The following is a 20,218-nucleotide window of genomic DNA, read 5'->3' on the forward strand; positions in this document are numbered from 1 at the left end:
TAATTTATTGGGTTGTAGATGTAATGCCCCAGCCCATCACCCTGTGCAAGGAGAGATGAACACCATGTAGTCAGTCCTTGCTGCCCTCAGTAAGCTTTCGGTCATTTCCATGGCCTTATGCAGGAATTGCTGCAGTGGCCTTACTGGGCATGGCCAGGCCTGGCTTTTAGGGTGTCTAGGAGAGACTCAGCATCTTGTGGCCTGTGCACATGCAGGGATTGTGAGTACTGTTGGAGAGAGGATAAGAACATGATTAAAAAAGTTGTAGACTGGAGAAATGTGCCCACTGTTCCACTTCTAGTGGTAATCAAACGGTAGCTGGTACTTGACAACTCTACTCCCTTGGCCAGCCGTAGATATCAGTCTGTCACTGCTCTGCCTTGACTGTTCCCCCATGAGGGGAGTCTCCTTCCCCCCCTGTGAGCTCCTTCTCCCAGCTGTCCTCTAGCATCTCCTAGCCTGAAGAGTATCAGAAATACTGCTCTAAAAGGCCATTTATTTAACCTGATATTTTTATCACTAGAAATCAATATGCATATGGTATTTGTTTAAAACTTTGTCTCTAATGGCATAATGCTCTGGGAAAGCTTGCAGGGTGCACAGGATTCATACAGTTGATTGAACTGAACATACATGGTATTGATAGATCCTGATGCTGCGTCTGCCAGCTGTCGTTAAGGCCTGGAAGTGGTGAATGTCTGAAGATTCGATCAGTTAATGCCTGTGCACTCACATGTATTTGTGTTGATGGAGTTTTGTCCTCTTTTTCTCCATTATATTGATCCTCAGGCTAGGGTTTGTTGCTCAGAACATTTCCTATCTGTTCTCTGTAAAGTACAACTCACTGTCACCAGAAATAGAAGTCTAAGTGTCGACTAATTGCTAACTTTCCTTTGGGTGTGTCATCGAGCTTTTAATGATGGAACTTACACTTTGCTGTACATATATATATGTATTTTTTTTTCTTGTCGCTTAAATACTTGCTAACTTAAAGCTTGTAAAAATCTGTGATGGTTTCCCCTCACCTCAAGTCACTCTTCAGTTCACTGGAAAAAGATGATCCTGTGATGAGGTATACAAAGGCACCAAACCATTAGGTCCTAAATGGGGCACATTTGCAAACAACCAATGCACCCTTGCAATTGACACTTGACCTCCATATGCCCCAGAGAACTCAGCTATAAAATTGAGTTAATGCTGGAGCTGATTTAACTGTGAAGAGACTGCCTCGGAGCTGAACTGCTTTGCAATTATAGTTCTACTTGTATAAAAGATATACCAATTGGAAATAAATGCTTCCAGTTATAATAAACACAGCAGTCAAAATATCTCCAAAGGCTGGAAGGATTTGGAGTGAACGGCTGAGATGACTGAGTAATTTAAATAAATGTAGAGCTGGTGAAAGAAAAGCTGGATCTGAAAGCAGCATTTTCTCTTGCTTTGATTTTATTGAAGATGGGTAAAGCAGAAGTTAGAGGTCTAAATGAACCAGATGTCAGGCCCACTCACATTCTGTGAAAATAAGCTCATCTCTGGGGATTTGCCAGTTTGTCCTTGGAAATTTTTTGAGTGCTTTCTTGATGTTTTATTTCAAATGCATTTCCCTTTCCCTCAAGAAAAATCTAACATAATCAATATGCATGGTCTATAAAGTTGAGGAGGAAAATGGGAAAAAAATTCTTTTTAATACAGAGAATCTATGAGACAGTCTGCTGATGACCACTTTAATCAAAATATGCAGAAAATGCAGACATTTGCATGGATAGTTGATGAGACACGGGGGAAAAAAGGAAGAAGAGTTGAACGGTTATGATCATCCAAAAGGGAGAATCTTAAAAGTCTTATTTTTTTTGTTCCTTCTCAATACTGTCTAACATGTTTCAACATGAGGATGTTTCAAAGACATCCTCAGTGCTTCTTACTTGGAAAAGGTGTAATTGGTCCTGGTTGCTGCAATGACTTTTTCATTGATTTTAGCAGGTTGGGATGAGATTGCTTGGAACTACAGTGTGTTAATGCTCTCCTGTGTTCACTGCTCACAGATGATCCGTTCCAAACCAGAAGAAAACTGCAGTCTATAGTCTGTCTCCTCCATTTCTGCTACAGTACAGCAGCATGGCAGTTTGTGTATCTGTGTCTAGCACAGGGAAAGCTTACTTTGAGGTCTGTTTCTTTTTTTTTGCAGGAGCCCTGCTTCTTTTACCTCTGTGGTCTGTGTGTCATCCGTGTCCCACCTCCCACCTACCCCCCCCCCCCCCCCCCCTTTTTTTTTTTACAGTCCTATCGCCTCTGCCTCTGATTTTGTGCACCTTATCTTTTCAGGTTAACTGAGGATGTGGGCTTGTAGGAAAGTTCCAGTGCTTTTGGGCATGACAGATTATAGAATGTGTGGGTGATACAGAAGAAATAGAATAGTTTACTGATTTGTCAAATTGGTATAGAATCATAATCTTGCTTGCTGTTGAGATACTTAATTTGGCAGTTATACTGCCAAATTATACCATTTTGATGTGGAAAATTGTTAGATGAGGTCTATGCAGAAAAGGGAGCAGGATTTGTTTCTGGGTATTTTCATTTATTTGTAAAGATTTCTTACTCTTTAACTCCTGACACAGTACATTGGAACTGCTAACTATGTAAATGTATCACCTAGATATCTTCCATAACAAAGGACAATATTTATGAGCTGACCTGCTAAACTGTCACGTTTCTATTGTTGCTTGACATTTGTACTGTAACTCTTGTGGTCTGCTGCTTAGTTCCTTTGTGTATAACAGACACCCGTTTAGGAGTCTTGGAAAATACATAGCGGAGCCAGTTAACATTGAATGATCTTAAAACTAGGCTGAACTTTTGTTTTCATCAGGGAGGAAGATGATGCCATCAGCTAATTTGGTTGATCAATAGCCCTGCTTGCGATAGGGTTTCACAGCTTGTGGCTAAAAGCTGATTGCACTGAATCCAAAATAAATTTGATCTATTGGTTTCCACAAATGTAGCATAGCCCAGGATGATGCTTCAGTGCTGAAGCTTAACTAATTTTAATAACGCTGACAGACTAGCCTGGTGCCTGCTGTGAAGACACTGTAATACATGAACCCTCAGCAGCAGAGCACTTAAGATGTTTTTTTACAGTAGCATGGAGCTGTCACTCTCTAGAAAAGAGAAATCATAAATGTTCATTATTCTGAAGCTGGGAAGCTTTAGAGTCTTTGCTGAGCAAGTTTAATGACATCTTTCATTAATGCAAACTTTGATCCTGGTTTACTAAAAAGAGAGAGGTACTGGCAAGAAATTAGAGGGTTTGTTAGTTTTGGCTGGAGAAATAGGTGTTACTGAAAAATGAGGAAAAGCTTCGTGGCTGAAGTGCAAAAAAGTGTGCAAGCCATATTTCTGATAAGCATTTGAGTATGTAGTTTCAGAAAGGATCCAGCCATGTTCTTTCTTCATGTTGGGTGGGACCATATTCTGCTAGGAAAGTGGACTAAAATTTAACTGAAGCTTTCATCTCTATTTCAGTGACTATAACATGGCTACGGGGCCAACAGAGGTCACACAGTCACCTGAAACAGGAGAGACAGCTGAAGAGTGCACGGGTAAGCAGTTGTTCTCTGAATGTATAGCTGATTTGGAAGTTGGGATTTATTTTCTTCAGGTTGGGGGGGCTGTAGTGACTTGTTTCGCAGTGTTGTTTTGGTTTTTGTATTGTAAAAAACCCCAACTCTGTGGCTTTGTCAGCTGGCTATATTATGGGAAGGATCTTTTAATGTACAGTACTGGAGGGTCATAACCTGATGGAGGATATTCTTTTCAATTCTGGCTTGGATTTTCAAAACCAAGATGTTAGAACTTAAAGGGCTCATTGTTGTGCCCGCTTTGATGTAGCCTACAGAGGTGGGGGCTGAGCGGTTTAGCCAGCCCCCGTCTGTGGGAGCTGTACCGGTATCCCTGCTGCAGCCTTGTTCTCTGCTTCTGGCCAGAGACAACCGTTTGTTACTTATTCTTTAAATGTAATTAAGTAAAAAAGTAAAAAGTAATTTCTCTACTTATGCCAAAGAGTTGTCTTAATTAAAGGAAATCCCCTTTGCCAGTGTTCAGACTATTCCTGAGGAGATAGGTGAATATGAAGAACAGTATCATGGCTGAGGCGTTTCATAAGTGGCTGTCATATCACTTGATACTTTTTCTTCTTTTCTTTGGCTAATGTCTTGCAATCAAATGTTTGTGTTTCAAAGGTCATTTTGCTTTATCCTTTAGAAATACCTTTGCCACCATCAAAAAGCAAATGGCAAAGTGACTGTCAGTTGAACTCTGCAGGGCAGATGGATGGGGTTGAAGAAAGTGTAATGATGGGTGCTCAGCAGTGGCTGGTTTCTTAAAATTAACCTAGTTTATCACATAGTCCAGGGTTACCCATGGCACACTGGCAAACTTGTGTGAGACCCACGCATGCTGATTTTGTATTTGGGTTCACTAGAAGATTCAGAAAATGGATCAATTTCTGACCTGGGTGATAGGGAAGGCAGGAGATGGCTTGCTGTCTTAAGTGTTGGCTCTAAACCGGCCAGGAATATTTGTCTCAAACTGAACCGAAATTTAAAAAAGTTAAAGGCTGCTATGCTATTGCTGAAGTATTCAAGAGACACTTGACTGCACCTGGATCTTTTGTTTACTTTCCAGTTAATGTAGGATTGCTTCACCTCTTCCTCTTCATAGCTTTAATTGGCTGGTGATGTAAAGGCTCTAGGAGGCTAAAATCCCCAGCCTTCACAGTGTAGTCAATTAGATTGATTTCTTGAGCTTTACCTTCTTGTCTGACTAGTAGTAGAGGGCTTCCAGTGTGTGCTGCTCCTTCTTGATGGCAGTAATCAGGTCAGTCCAAAAACTGTCAGCACCCAATGTTAGCCTTACTGAATCCCATGATTTTATTGCCTGTCTGGCATTATCAGCTATTTTTTATGAAGCTAGACTCACGGTATTTTTTCACAATCTTGTCTGGATTTTTTTTTATCATCTTGTTTTTATTGATGAAAATATCTAGTCCTTGGATTTCAGAAAAGAAATGGAAAATGTGTCCTAAACATACCTTAGGAAGTCGGAGAGCGTGGAAGATCCCGAAATTAACTGTTTAATTTAAATATGATCATTGAGCTCCCAAACTAGATGTTCCCTCTGCTTTTTAGTCTCAGTTTTGCACTGGAAAAAGCATCTTTTTCTCTTCTATCTTGTTATAGGGAAGAAGCATGAAAAGAGCAGAAAGATGCATTAATTTTCTGTGCACCGGAGAAACAATGAAATAGGCAGTACACAAACTATAAAAAATACAGAATAAACAAACTTTACAGAGAAAGCAAAATGCTTACTCCTACCCCTTTTTCTGTTATAATGGGCTAAATCATAGTTAACATAAGCAACTAGTTTTTGGGAAGGCTTTTGCTTTTGAGGGCAGTAGTCTTTAAATTTAATCTTTTATTTTTAATGACATAAAATTGAAGATTGGTAAATGTAAGAATTAAAAAATCATGAGTCATTATTCATCAGTGGGTGAAGGGGAGATAGACACATTTGAGCTTGGATTGTCTTTTTCTGCTGTGACTGGATTTTTGTTACGCAATGATTTTTTTCCATTGTAAGTAGTGAGATCCTCTTGTATATTATTATTAGTTCAAGTATCATAGAGCACTCTACCAATTTAGTGATATGTTGGGCTGCTTCACAGTGCACTGAAATGTAGGCACCTTTAAATTTAATGTGGCATGCTTTTAATGGTGTGTAAAACCAGCACACAAGTGTTCACAGCAGGAAACAAATATGAACACCGTCTTTCTGAACCATGTCTTTTTTGCCAAATGCTCTCACACAGAGCAGTCCCACAGTTTTCATCCACATGCAGCACTAAGTGTCTAGGAGTGATTTTTATCTGTTTCAGCATAATAATATGGCAAGTGCCCATTTTCTGGAACTGCAGGGAGGCTTTCTGTTTTCTCATTCATCTGAAACAGCTGAAGGCATGCAGCTGAGTAAGAGCATGGCTGAAGAGGAATTATTGCTGGAGGGGGTGTACCCTGCACATCAGTAATAAATTAGAGGCTAGAGAAGGCACTAAAAGTAACTGATGTGTCTGCATCAGAGGATCTCTGTGCACAACGATACCCAAGTGTTGTCCCGTGACAGCTGAGGTTTACTCATTGGCAGTGTCTGCAAATCCCTTCCATGGGCTCCATTCTAAAGTTAGCACCACTTCTGATCTAAAAAAAATATTTGGAGTAGTACCTTGGCAGTGTTATCCTGTGTCTCTTTAAATGTCATCACTTTTTTTTGTTTGTTTTTTTTTTGTTGTTGTGTTATTTGTGTTGTGGGCTTTTTTTTAAACATTCCCTTGGTTCTCTGGAAATAGCAGCATCTAATTAAGCTCATCAGTAATACTTGCGCTAGGATCGAACTTGCTTTCTGTCTGTACCACTGTCAGCTGACCAGCGTACATGAGAGTGTCCTTGTTTTTCATTTAGACTGCCTTTAAGTTGCAGGCCACTCTACATATAACAAAGTCTTCCGTTTTGTTCCTTGAGTTGTTGGACTGTGGTAGCACACATTGCTGAATTGGTAATTTTGGGACACTGTTTTCATGAAACTTTGTAATCTTTTGTTTTGCTCATCTGAAATGAACCAACTCAACTTTGACTGGGAGAATACCATACACATTATCTAATTGCTGATATGAATGGCAGTATTGGTAGGGAGGTATTTCTAAAGATTTTATAAATGATACTCGACATGCTTGTTTTATTTGAGAGGCACTGTGGTTTTCTGGTTGCTGTGTGACCTGTCTTCTCTTACCAGTTATTGCTATGGGCGCAGCATGAAACTCATCGGGCCCTGTCAGAGTCTTAACAAATCCAAAAGCCTTGGGGCCAGCTCTGTAATCTGGGGCAGGCAATATAACCTGTATGTTTTTTGTGACTATCTTATCCACTTACTGCCTGATAAGCAGCAGTGGAAGACAAAAAGGTCTTCCACCGATAAACTCTCCATAGGAGCACCACATCCTGTTGTTACTCAGATGAGTGGGAGCTACTGCTCTGCAGAGGTAGCCATTTCATCAGTCTGTGCCGGACAGTGTAGCAGTGTCCTTGTGTGTCCTGACACATGGTGCTGGCATTGGTTTTGAAAGCAGGGAGGAGGCAGGGCAAGTAGATCTCAGTTTCATTGTTTATTTCTCAAAGTGGCTACTGTCTGATACAGCTGTGTGGTGGCACAGTTTCAGCCCAGATAAGGCCCATTGGCAGAGATCCCTACACGTACAGGGCACACGTTGAGACAGAGCATCGCCGACTAAATCATTGCTGGGAGAAGACAATAATTGTGTTGAAATAATGCCTTGCTTATGAAGGAATCCTCCAGCTGTGGGCATTTATTATGCCCACTGCTGTAAAGTATTAATTGAACAATGAATTTGGCTCAGATATGCAGTGATGTTATTGCTCTGCATATGTATTTAAGTAAACCACAAGGTCTTAGTACAATAGTTTGGCCCAAACTGCTCCAAACTTACCCCTCAATGTAAGGGTCAGTGACAAAATGCAGCACTTGTGTACTGAAAGAAAATACAAGTAAGAATGTTAAAGTATCTTAGGTTATTCAAAATGAAATGTCAGTGATGTTTTCTATGGTTTATTTTGTTCTTTTTGTATTTTCATTTGGACAATGGAAAATCTGAAATCAGATTAACAGTTCTCTAATTTCTTTCTTAGGAGTGCTATGTTTAGGGGTTTAATGTCCTGCTGGGCAGTGTCTTAATCTAAGTTTGCTCCATTGCCCTTGAAGGAGTTGCTGATTTTATTTTGGGGCAGTGGTTTAATGTGGAAACAGATATTTTGGGTTTAGAGTTTATGAATTCTTTTGCCAATTTCAATCTTTTTACCAAATGTTAAATATCCTTGAGGTGTTGTCTCCTTACAGGATTGAGTAAAGAGAAAGCAGAACTAAACTGAGCTAAGTAAAGAGCACTATGAGTAAAGACATTTAACAATAAGAGTTAAAGACATCGGCATCAATTTTTTAAGTGAAAATATACCAACTGTGATTGGCATGATCACTGTTCAGTTGTAGGTAGATGCATTCTCTGTATAAGGGGTATTTTTCATAAACTGGAACCTAAGTAGGCACCACTATTGTCAGTGTAATGCCAGTGTTGCTTTATAGGCAGCAAATGTAAGAACTGCAGCTTCACCTTTCACTGGACTCCACCACTGAATTATTTACAAAGGAGCCGACTAAAACTGAATGGGCTGCTCTAGCTTTGAGGCTTCCTCTAGAATTTAAGAGATAACATTCTCCAATCTAAGCAACACCTCCAACTTCCATAAATTTTCATTTTTCTCATGTTGCAGGAAAGAAAAAATCCAAATTTCAGACTTTCAAGAACTTCTTTGCCAAGAAGAAAAGGAGAGACCCTCCACCTCCCAGGGGGGAGAGTAATTTAAAACCTTGCCAGTCCAGCAGCGATGTCAGCATCTCTGTGCTCGACACTACTGCACTTCATTCACCAAAGGAGGCTGGGTAAGCTGGCGGGGAAGGAAAATAAATAAATAAAAGCGGACCTCTCACAGCAGTAGGATGAAAGCATGAGTTGGCCCCTTAGGAGCAACCTCTGTCCAAGTTTGTACAAAACAAGCCCTAATGCTGATGAAGGAATTCCAGGAATTTCCTCTTTCTTTGCTAGTGCTTCAAAAGCCAGCCAGGAAAGGAGGGGGAGGGCAGCCAGGGGCAGGGTGATCCAATCTCTTAGTCTAGAACTGCAGATAGCCCAGATTGTTTTGATTGGTTTTAGTGTCTGAAATCTGTCCTGGAAGGTCCGATCAGCAACTTTACAAGAGGATGATGATTGGGTAGTGCTAGTACAGAGAATACGTGTGAAGTTGAGTTGCTGTTCTTTAGCATCAGTGCCCTCTGTCATGGCTGAGGTAAAAGGAAAGAAATATTTTTGGTGTATTATCAGTATGAGATTGCTGCTTTAACTTTCTTACATAGCAGTTTAGGTATAGATAACAACTGAAGGCCTCTAGTTTTGTGTCAGCTACCCTTGGAGGGCTGTGCACATAAGGTGAGGTTTGCAAGTCCTTAAGGAGTGCCCAGAGCAATTTTCACAACCCTGAATGATGTTAGTTCCAAAACTTACCCTTTTTTCAGTTAGTGTAAAACAAACACTTGGACTGCTAACACTGCTTCACTGATAACCCTAGACCATCAACCTATACAACACTTCCCTTGCATGTCTCAAACTGAATCTGGGGTGGGACAACCCTCTGAACATGGTTATGGTTCTCACCGGGGTGTCATGGACCAGTATCTGGCAACCTATAATTTGGCTGTTTTCCATCTCCCCACCCTCCTCGTACTCCCCTGCTAGCTACTCAGCTAGGCCTGTCTTTGGATTACCCTAGGCCTTGGGCTGTGGAGCTGCAGACTAACAAGGTGTGACAAAACACCAGCCACATCCTATGGTTTGCTGTGTTCTTTTGGAGAAGACGTTGGATGGGTGACACTGGCAAAGGGCATGAATAGGTGACTGGGGTGGGACACACTGAAATCAGCATTGCTGCCAAATGCTTGGTATCACCAAAGAAGGCATTTGGTAGAGCTGGACACTGCATTTCTTTTGGTGGAACAGCTTATAGATGTTACTTTCTTATGTGTGCCTGTTCCTCCTCTCCCCACCTTTCCCCACTCTCTTCTGTTGCGTTTATGTAACGCATCATGGAAATTATCTGGGAATGAAACAACAGTCTCTCTATTTTGTTTGTTAGCATAACAGCGACAGAGTAAGTGACCACACAACCAGTCCCCTGGAGTAAGGGAATTAGACTGACTCAGCTAACCCAGTCGAAAGTTTAGGAACAGCTGAGCTTACTCCGCCAGGCCATAGGAGGTATCTGGCTTAAAAATCAACTGTCTGCTCCAGAGGCAGCATGAGTGCGAACTCTTTCTCTTGCCCTTAACCAAGTACTTAAAGTCCATTTGCTGTTTACCTCAGCACTACCCTCCAGTGATAATGAACTGTTTTGCAAGATCAGAAATCAGGAATTGAGTAAAACCCTTCTGTTTTTTCCCTTAGAGATAGGATCAGATGGACTATCCAAAAAAATTAAGAGCAGGTGTTTGTGCTACTTGAAAACCCTATCATGTCCAGACCCTGCAGGCATAAGCATGCTTTGTAAGTACCTAGAGAGACTGAACTACACAATCCTTTGGAAAACCTGATCCTGAAAGTGAGTGGAAATACAACTTGTGAAAGTTTTATAGCAGGACCCCGAGCTCTGCAATTTCTGGCATGCAGAATTTCAAAACCAATCCTAGAACAGTGCTGCTGTTTGTTTGTTCTTGAGGCAGAAGCACTGCTTTGCTTTTTCCTTCCTTTTTTTTTATCTTTTTTTTTTTTTTTTTTCTTTTTAAACTGTGTGTGGTGGTTTGACCCTGGCTGGACACCAGGTGCCCACCAAAGCTGCTCTATCACTCCCCTCCTCAGCTGAACAGGGGAGAGAAAATAGAATGAGTCTCATGAGTTGAGATAAGGGCAGGGAGATCACTCACGAATGACCATCAGGGGCAAATCATGGGGGAAGCTTCTGGCAGCTTCTCACAGAAACCACCCCTCCAGCCCCCCACTACCAAAGCTTGGCCATGCAAACCCAATACACCATGTAATCTTTTTAAAATTTAACTTCTCAGAATACTAACCAGAGACCAAACCCCCAGATGTGCCAAAGGCTTCTTGTAACAACCAAAGGGATGTGTCTAGATGTCAGGGTGCTGTAAGGAATCGATAGGATTACGCATCTGTGAAGGGGAAGGAAGCATTATGTGCCACTGCCTCTTTATCTTTCAAGAGGCATGAGTTTTGAATGGAAATAGGAAAACCTGGATGGCAAAGTTAAAGCGTGACTGCTTTTCTGTATTATCAAAGGGATAAAAGACCTTACATAGCGGAAAATTGGGTCCCAAATAGTCTTAATCCAGTTAAAAAGCTTTGAGCAGGAAAAACTGCTGGGACAACATGTAAAATTGTCCTGGTCTTTGTAATGAACACTCACTGCTTTGGCAGGCTGCAGGCGTTTTTGAGAGGGTGGCTGCCTGAAGGAATTGTGTCACCTTTCTTCCCCTCACCTCAAACACTAGTAAAAGGCGTGGGGTTGCAGCAGGAAGAAGTGGAAGATAGCACAGGCCATGAGGAGTTTAGGAGTGGCTTTATTGCTGGCTGTTGAGTCCCATCATTTCCTCAGTCTTGCTAGCTCGAGTGTCTGATACACATGAGCATTTGTATAGGGAAACCACTGTGGAGATACAATGGCTAAAACATCTGAGGGTTTAACTAACAGTGCATCTTTAACTTCAGTGCAAATATGAATACACTGCCTGGAATTACATGTGAATGTATATTTGCACATAAGAGATTCATCTATACTAAAGCCGCAGTTAATTCTATATTTAATCCAGTGCTCTTTTTGTGACTGCCAAAAGAAAATACAGTAATTTGCCTGCAAACACATATGAAACATGAGCAAAGAGAGAGAAAAAGAAGCAGATCTTGTACTGGCAGCCTCAAAAATAAGGAAGCCTCAGCTCTTCTTGCTAAAGAATTCCAAGTAAAGGAAGTGAGGAAATCCCCAGTTAAGAAGGTTAATACATCCTAATGCACATGTATAGTAAACAAAATATGCCAACTAATAATGAATATACATTACAGTAAAAAAAAGTTGCATGACACTGTCTTTCTGAATGCAGTAAAATTATGTCTTGCCCATATAGAGTGTCTTTCATCCTGAAAAAGACTCAAAAATCAAACACACAAAAAGATGGGATGACTTCATTCACTTTAGTGGTGAAATAAGGCAGGTGCCTTAGTTGTGTGTAGAACTGCTGTCCTATAAACTAACACAGGCATTAACTATTACATACACCAGGAGAAAGCATGAACTGACCTGTGCTGTGAGGGCAAGAGTTCAGATTGTCTTCAACACAACATAAACACAGAGAAAAACTGTTTTGCCCTACTGTGAGACTTGGTATAACTGTATACAGATTGACTGTACCTTTGGGGCAACAGGAGGATTAGTCAAGCAGACAAAGGAGGTGTTGTCTCTGGAGATGTAAAGAAGGGAAATGCAGGAGGAAAAAAAAAAAAAAAAAAGAAAGGAATTTTTTGGGGGTTTTTTACATGGTGTATTTACCTTACGAAAGTTCACAGTCTTTCAGGGCTTTCTTCTAAATAAAGAGAGAATCTGGGGTTAGGCAAACAGCAGAAACCTCTTCTAGTTGCTTTCCTTGCAGAAGGATGTTAGCCTTACTGGATTTTTCTTGTGAAAGTTCTGTTCCTAATCATCCCGTTACCCACATTAAAACTTTCAGAGACAATGAACATTGCCTGCATGGCAGTTGAGCGAAAGAATCCTTGTAGCTTGTGAGTTACGAGGCTGGTGGTCAACAACGTGAGAGTATTCTCTGTTGTTTTCCAGTTAAATTCTAGAATAAGATCCTGGTAGAGGCCATCCTTGTGTCTTTTGGACAAAGTAATGTACAGACAGTGTCTGCCTATGCTGGTGGAACTTGGTGAATAAAAGATTTGGAGCCTGCCTTGTTGTGCCACCCAAGTGCATAATTTGCCCTGCAAAACTTAATAGCCCAGCCCCAATCAATCTTAATTGATTACAACTCAGTTAACAGCTGTTGTGGGAACTCATCAGTGCTTCACTTGGCTGAACACCCAGTGAGCATATATCTTAACCCAGTGAGCAGGAATATCTTAACCTGGGTACTTTAACTTGACCACGTACAGGTATGTAACTATGGCCATGGACGCTTGTCCCCTCTACATTTTTTAATATGCTTAGGATCTGGTGACGTTCATGATGCAGGTGAATGGAACTGTTTTAATTGCTGGACCTGAGAGGATTTGACTTGTTTGTTAATTAGCGGAATTACATTTTCTGCCTGCATTTGCAGGAAGGGGAAAGATAATCCACGATCTTTGGCAGGTATGACACACACCAGGCTGCAAAGGTTGTATCCTGAATGTCTCATGCTAGGCACGTTGCTACCAAAGGAGGGCAGGGGACTCATGTTGCCCTCCTCTGTGCTGTAGACATCTTTCAAGGTGGCATACATCCAACTAGATCCCAGTATCTGACCTAATCACCCTGGATTCCCTCCCTAGTCCACATAAACTGACCTGTGTGTTCAATGCAGATGCTCAACACCTGCATTAGATCAGCATCCTAAAAAGTGGGTTTTCCTCCCTCCTGAGTATAAAAGGAGCTAGCAGTGACTACCTTAGGCAGTTAACATGCACAGATCTGAAGTTAAGTGAGATGCATCCCACCCTGGCATCTTTATGATCCTTCTGCCCTGGTGAAGTAGTGCAGGGGAGTGTTGGAGGGCTGTACCCAGTGCACTGACCACTCTTCCTTCCTTCCCAGGCCCAAAGGAAGCATGGGAAACAAAGCCTTGTCCCATGACAGCGTCTTCATTTTTGAGTCTGCACCAGGAAATGTGGCGGGTGACATGTTGTCTCAGGAAAACATACCTGGAAGAGTGAAAGCTTTGCAGGTGAGGTCACTGCCCCCTCATTAATGGTGCTGCTCTGTATTAGCTCTCTCCTAGGAAACTGTTGCTTGATTCCTCTGCTGTGTGCCTTAAGATTTTGTTGACTAAAGTGTCCAAAGCCAGATTCACTACTTTTGGATCTATTCTGCCTCTTGGAAGCTGCATCTTTGAGCAGTCCCAGTGCTTTCAGCCTTGCCCACGTCTCAGTGTGTGACATGAATCCAGCTCATGGACTCTTGGAAACTTTCATTAATGAGCATTTCCTCTTCCAATGGGATTTCCATTCTGAACTTCATAGCTACTGCTTTTGGGTTAAGGCCATTTATTTATTCTATAGCATGTCCCTTGCACTGTTATTCTTTATATATTATTCTTTTTGGCAGTTTCTGGCTATGTTGTTTTCACTAGCTAGCACCAGCAGCTATGTAAATGTGTGGGATGATGAATATGTCAGGGCAATCTTAGTGACAGCTTTATTTATATCATTATTCTTCCGATCTCTGCCAGCAAAGGATACTGTATTCTGCTGGGTCATTTCCGTCTTCCAAAGCACATACTGAACCCTCGCTGACAGCTCCCTTATCAACTGTTGGTTATATTAATTACATTTAAGTAACAGCCCAGCTCAGAGCATTGAGATAAAAGTTTAAGGTTTTTCCAGAGTCTGAAAACAAACTGTTGATAAAGCAGCCAAAAGCCATTGAAATTCTTCCTTTGCTCAGTGTGAGCTTCATGTTGCAAAACCCAGTTGCATCACATGTTAAGTAACAGAAGATGCACAGAGGGACTTGTTCCTCCATAAGACTGCAAAATAGGCTAAGCTTCAATTCAGGGTATTTTTTGCATAACAATAGGAGTAGCAGGAGAAATCATGTTTATATATGACAGAACTTTGTCAGGGAAAAAAAGCTCTTTTCATGCTATCTCTAGTCTACTGTGCCCTCTCTTCATCTGTCCATCATCCTGTGTGTTAATACAATACCACCAGCACTATTTTTATAGCCATAAAAGACAGCCTTTTTCTGTGAGCTTGACTCTTGCCAGAATAAAAGCCAAGCACTAATAAAAGCTGTTACTTTCTTAGCAATGTAAATTAACTTCTACCAGTAGAAGACAGACTGTAGATTCAGAGTTTTCCCCACAACACTTTGCTGTCTGCATGTAATAAATTTAATAAATCAAAGATGGGAAGTTGTGAAAAGAGAGAAAAGCAAAACTGACTTTCTATTTTCTTTCCCGTGAAGTGCACAGGTATGTCTTATGTCTTGTTTTGCCCATATATTGCAGTCTTTGTGCAGTTTGTCATCAGTTTGTCCTGCTTTTGCAGCTCTTTTGCAGCTGGTATCAGTGATACTTCTCTGTTGTGGGTAAGAGAGTGAGAAAGCTGTTTGAAATGGGAGACTGGTGGATTAAAGGGTAACATTGTGCTACCCTGCGTGGTTGTTAGATCCATAGGAATTAACATTGCAAGTGAATCTTGCTGAATAAGAATGTCAGCTATTTAGATCTGTTTTACAGAGATATAAATGAATTCATAGCTTGCAGAAAAGCACAGAATTGGACCTAGAATTTCCCAGTCTGGTTTAATAAGCAAAGAAACAGAAAAAAAACAGGTCTGCATATTTATCTTGGGAATATTCAGTCGAGACATTTTTAGTTGAAGGACAAAGTTTTGCTTCAGACCTTGTTTCTGTTCCAGCTTTGACATAGCTGACAGACTTAAGCCAAGAATTTTAAGAGTGGTGTTTCCTGAGATCTGAACTTTTTTAGTTTGAGAGAACATCTGGCTGCTTGTGAGGTTGCAGACTTTGTTTTATTTTTCTAAGGTCAGAGCCTGCCAGAGCATTCTTTTGTGCAATCTTGGAAAAGAATCCCCACACTCCTGTACAAACAAAGTTGTTCCTGGCTGCCATTATCATTCTTGCTGTAGGCAGGACCAGGATGTGATGCTGGGGAAAATTAACAAGCAGTTCATTAGGATGGACTAGAAACTGAATTAAATTGTGTTTGTATAAAAAGTGGGACTCAGCTACTTGTGTGGTAGAGGGTGGTGACAAGCTCTCAATATCTGGAAGGGCTTTGTAAAGGAAAGCTGACCATATAAACCTGGGGCTGAGAACTGCTGACTGACAAAACTTTGTGTGACTATTTGGAACATTCAAATACATGTAATTATTTAAAGAATATTTAAATCTAGAATTTTTAATGTTTTAAATTTAAACTGAGTTAAACTGCTGTAAGTTTTCTGGAATGGTGAAATTTCTGTCTTTGGTAACTTACTGAATAAAACTGATAGTGATTTTAATTTTGTACCAAAGCTAGTTCCAATGATGGGTCTTTCATGAATATAACTACATAAGATTTTATTAATGGCTATTTTCTGTAAGCAGTCTGTTTCTTCAAGTATTTTTGTTAACAAATAGATTCTGCATGCCTAATGGAAGCACCTGGGTTAAAAGTGTCCAAAATGTCCTTTATAAATAATGCCATTAAAAGTCTATATTCTAAATTTCTTTTCAACCACAGCTTCAGTTGCAGCCGAACATCAGACTTGGATCACCTCCTCTTGTTATAATTGGAAAGAAACTGGAAGATGCAGGTGCTGTTTCTGAAGATGATGGTTTACCTAGAAGCCCTCCTGAAATTTCAACCCTTCATGAAGTTCTGACAGATTCACCAAGCAAGGTACTATTGTTATGTCACTTCAGTGACCACCTGTACAGAAAAGATAAAATCTGTTTGGAGAACAGGAGGACCTTTTTGCTTGCTTGTGATAAAATCTGATGGTACAGATCAGCCAGAACTAGAACAAATTGCCTACGTGGATCGTGGACTTGTCACTATGAGGGTTACTTAGGAAGTGTCATTACAAATACCCTTTCAGAGTACAATTTTTTATGCTTTTATGTAGACCAATGCTGGGGCAGTTCTGATCTAAATCATTAGGGGAAGAGGAGAGAAAGTCAGTTGATATGACAACTGTCAGTGCCTTTGGGCAAGGCAGTCTTTCCTGGCAGGTCTGTATGACAGAAAGCATAAAAAGTCAATTATTTACGGGTGAGTGTTGTGTTACTGTGACTGTTCTGCTTCCAGTCTGAGAACAAGCTGAGGTACTTACGCTGCACGAACAAACTTTCCGTTTTCCAGCTTCAAAGAGCTGGAGAGATTGGCAGTTTCCTGCACCTGTGAAATGGAAAGAACTTTTAGGTGTTTTAAAGCTAGTGAGGAAAACAAAAATAATGGGGACTGCAAGAGAATCTTAAACAATTACTGGTTTTAGAATGGAATAGCTCAAAACTAGGGCAATATTAGTTGTATTGACAGGAAAGTGACAATGCTGTAAGTGAGGACAACAGGTCTTGGTGGGACTCAGAGGGAGTTTGGGTTATCTTAAGAATTGCCTTCTCACAGCAGATGCATGATTTTGGACTTGAGTGAACATGTGAGCATTTGTAAATTTGAATATCTTAAAACAATAAGCCAAAATAACTTTATAAAACATATCGCCTCACGCGGTCAACCTTCATGGCATATCTCATAAGCAAGATAAAGCTCCCCTGCTTTCTGTTTGATCCCCAGTGAACAAATGAAACTTACTCTATGAGGCAGGGACTCGGTGACCCTTCCTTTATCTTTCCTTTTGTGTTTTCTCATAATTAGCACTGGATATCCAGTCCCAGATAATTCAATGTGATACTTTCCTTGACTTACCCTCTTCCTTATTTTATCCCACAGTCCTCCAACCCTGTTCAGCGTCATAGCTCTTTGAGTTTAGGCGGGACAGACAGTGAAGATGAACAGGTAAATAGCTACTTTTCCTGCTAATAAACTTTCCTGAGACAGCATGTGTGGTGTCTGTATGGACCCAGTACAATTTTTTTTTTTTTTTTTTTTTAAATCTGTTCTGGGTACAGTGTATCCTAGCAAACAATTCATAAACACTCCAGAGTGATGCAAATGATACTGAAAATATACCTCTCTCAGAGTTTTGAATAAGAACCAGGTAGAGGCAGAAATCTACTGGTAGGTGGTTTGTGTGAACAGCATAGTCAGCTTTGTGACACAGTATGAATCTGTAAACTTATACAACAGAAAATTGAAGAAGGCAAAGCACTTCAGTTCCATTTCCATGTCCCAGAGCCCCAATACCCAACAACAGCAGTAGTCTAATTTAAACACCTGCCCATCAGCAGTGGCTTGTAGGCAATGCGCTGCATCTCTTATCATGGGAAATAATTGCAGTATCAGCGCTTTCTGACACCATGTATTATACAGGAAAAGGTCTGTGTTAATTTGCAGTTTTCTTTGGATGATAAGTGACCATCAGAAGTATCAGGTTCTCCTGTCAGACCAACACAATCTAAACCTTGACCAGCTTGGAAAAATTTACAGTCTGTCCCTGCTGCTTGAAGCTTAATTAGTTCCTGCCCATCTCACGCTTTCAAGACAAGCCTGCAAGATTTGCTTGTATTGCCTTTCTCCAGTGTTAATATAATGTCTAAAAGACGAGTCAGACCACAGTTATGCCAATGAGGTCTTCAAATGCCAGTGACAATGGCAGCTGCCGCTCTGGTAGAGCTGATTGGTTCATGGAATAGTCCTTGTCTAGCAAGGTAATCTGCCACAGAGCTGAGAAGGGGAATAATTATGGGTCCAGAACAGCTACAGGTCTTTTTAGCCCAAGCTTTGCAGTCTTCCATACAAAATCCCTGTTTGAAAAGCTCACCAGAGAGAACAAAATCTAACCCTTTGTGAAACTGAGACTAGCCCACACGTAAAGGGGAGGTAGCAGGGTATGTAGAAGATTCCTCCCTGATTAAGAAGGTCTTAAGCAGCCAGGGAAGGACCTTGAGGGTCAGTTAGTGCCAGCCCCACTGCTAAGGAAGCTTTCCCTTTCCCTCTCTCTTTGGCCAGCCTTTGAGAAGGAAGAGAGCAACCTTTGGGCAAGGCTAGCTCAACTTTCCTATCTGTGGTTGAGATCAGACACTCTCCCGCTCAGTTATTCCTAGATCTTTTCCTTTAGGGATAGAAAGATAAAGCAATGTCTCCCCCTCATAGCAGATTACTAGTCACACCACTTTAGAGGCCCAAGTGATCTAGGTAACTTGGAACGTAATTATTTTTAGTAATTTCTTTTATATATTTTATCTTTACTTCAATGTACATTTTATTAACTTATCTCCTGTCTTATATTTTGAATAAAATGCTCCATTTTTGTAAGCCTACATTCTGTTTTTCCTTACAGTGCAAAAAGCCCTTTTCTATCCAGTTCTGAAGCTTTTGAGCCCTTTCAGTGTTACAACCTCATCTCTTACAAGAAAGAAAGGCAGGGACAGGAGAAAATTTTTTTCTCTCTTCTGTATTGCACAGGATTCCCCACTTAAAGTGTCTTCCTTTTTCTTCCAAACTCACTAGGAATCTGGCTAGCTTCTTTATAGTATCATGTATGTTCCTTTACCCAAATACTTTTCTTAGTCAGGAGCCTGGCTTAGCAGAAATCTTGCCAAGATGTTTAAATGAAATAAAAACCCTTTTCCTAAATAATCATCATTTTTTGCAGTAGCGTTTGAAACTATGTAATACCAGCATTTGAGCTAGCAGAACACAAATTATAAACTGAAAAATCTCATCCCAAAGATGAGGACAATTGTGAAAAGCGCCAAGAAATCTACACCAGTTATTCCATTTAACAGTGTTGTACAGGAATATAGTAAAGGAAAAAGAGGATTTGAGCCTAAGCAATCTGAAGTTACACACAGTGTAGTAGTTTACATTTTACCATTGCATGGATCTTGCTGAGATGATGGTTAATTCATTTCTTTTCCCTGTGCTGCTTCACTGGGATTTCCAAGAGCTTCATGCTGCTGTCACCTCTGCGTGAAACACTGCTGTGTTATGCATGTGACTTCTCAGCGCTTTCCACATCTATGAAGACCTACTTTCTGGCTAATCTAAAGCTAAATGTGAGGCTATCACTCAAAACAAGCAGCAAGTGACTTCGCAGAGACATTAGCCAGCATTACCCTGCCTTTTCCAGATAACCTTTATGGAAATCTAACTTCCTTGTTGGCATCTTCAACCAGGACTGATTAAAACCAAAACAGGGTCTCAGCTCGTGGGGCTGGCACAAACACTTTTCAGGAAATGGGTCTCCTAGCTGCAGCATTCTCCTTGTGCAGGCTCCTGCATCTGCCCAATAACCAACAAACACCAAATCTATCTTACACTTAAACACTGATGTGGAAATCTTGTGTCTGCTGCGCTGTCCTTGAGAGAAGTTACCAACTGTCAGTGTGCAGAGACAAAAATACCTGAATCCTCAGTGGAGTAGGGAATTTGCTGTTTGTGTACAGCAGTAGCTCAGCTGCAGGTGTTTTTATATTAAATAAGCACAACCGTCATTTTATAATTGAAAGGCAGAAGAACTTGTATGTAGAAATGAGTAACAGTGTTACTGTTTTTGTAAGTTCTTATGATCCTTCCAGGTTTATCATTAATCTTGTAGAATTATAACAGTAATTAGCTCATTTGCTAGCTGTGTTCTTCTTTCTGTCTTTCATAGCATGTAAATTTTTCATGAGAAGAGTCTGTATCTGTCATAATACATTCTGTTGTGGTT

At 40.7% G+C, this 20,218-nt stretch overlaps 1 protein-coding gene across 7 annotated transcripts in view; it reads left to right on the forward strand.

Annotated features, from left to right (window-relative positions):
* Positions 1 to 20,218, forward strand: part of KIAA1210 (KIAA1210 ortholog) — a 45,853-nt gene that overhangs the window by 12,878 nt on the left and 12,757 nt on the right. For 6 of the 7 annotated variants that reach the window (XM_055818083.1, XM_055818084.1, XM_055818088.1 and 3 more), the window contains 5 exons: positions 3,520 to 3,596; positions 8,391 to 8,559; positions 13,473 to 13,602; positions 16,126 to 16,284; positions 17,335 to 17,400. In XM_055818083.1, coding sequence (XP_055674058.1) covers positions 3,520 to 3,596; positions 8,391 to 8,559; positions 13,473 to 13,602; positions 16,126 to 16,284; positions 17,335 to 17,400 — 601 coding nt within the window. Of the gene's footprint in view, positions 1 to 2,568; positions 3,282 to 3,519; positions 3,597 to 8,390; positions 8,560 to 13,472; positions 13,603 to 16,125; positions 16,285 to 17,334; positions 17,401 to 20,218 lie in introns of those variants that run through there. The other variant, XM_027791929.2, reaches the window with a different exon arrangement.

Source organism: Falco peregrinus, chromosome 13, assembly GCF_023634155.1.
Source record: "Falco peregrinus isolate bFalPer1 chromosome 13, bFalPer1.pri, whole genome shotgun sequence".
NCBI lineage: Eukaryota > Metazoa > Chordata > Aves > Falconiformes > Falconidae > Falco > Falco peregrinus.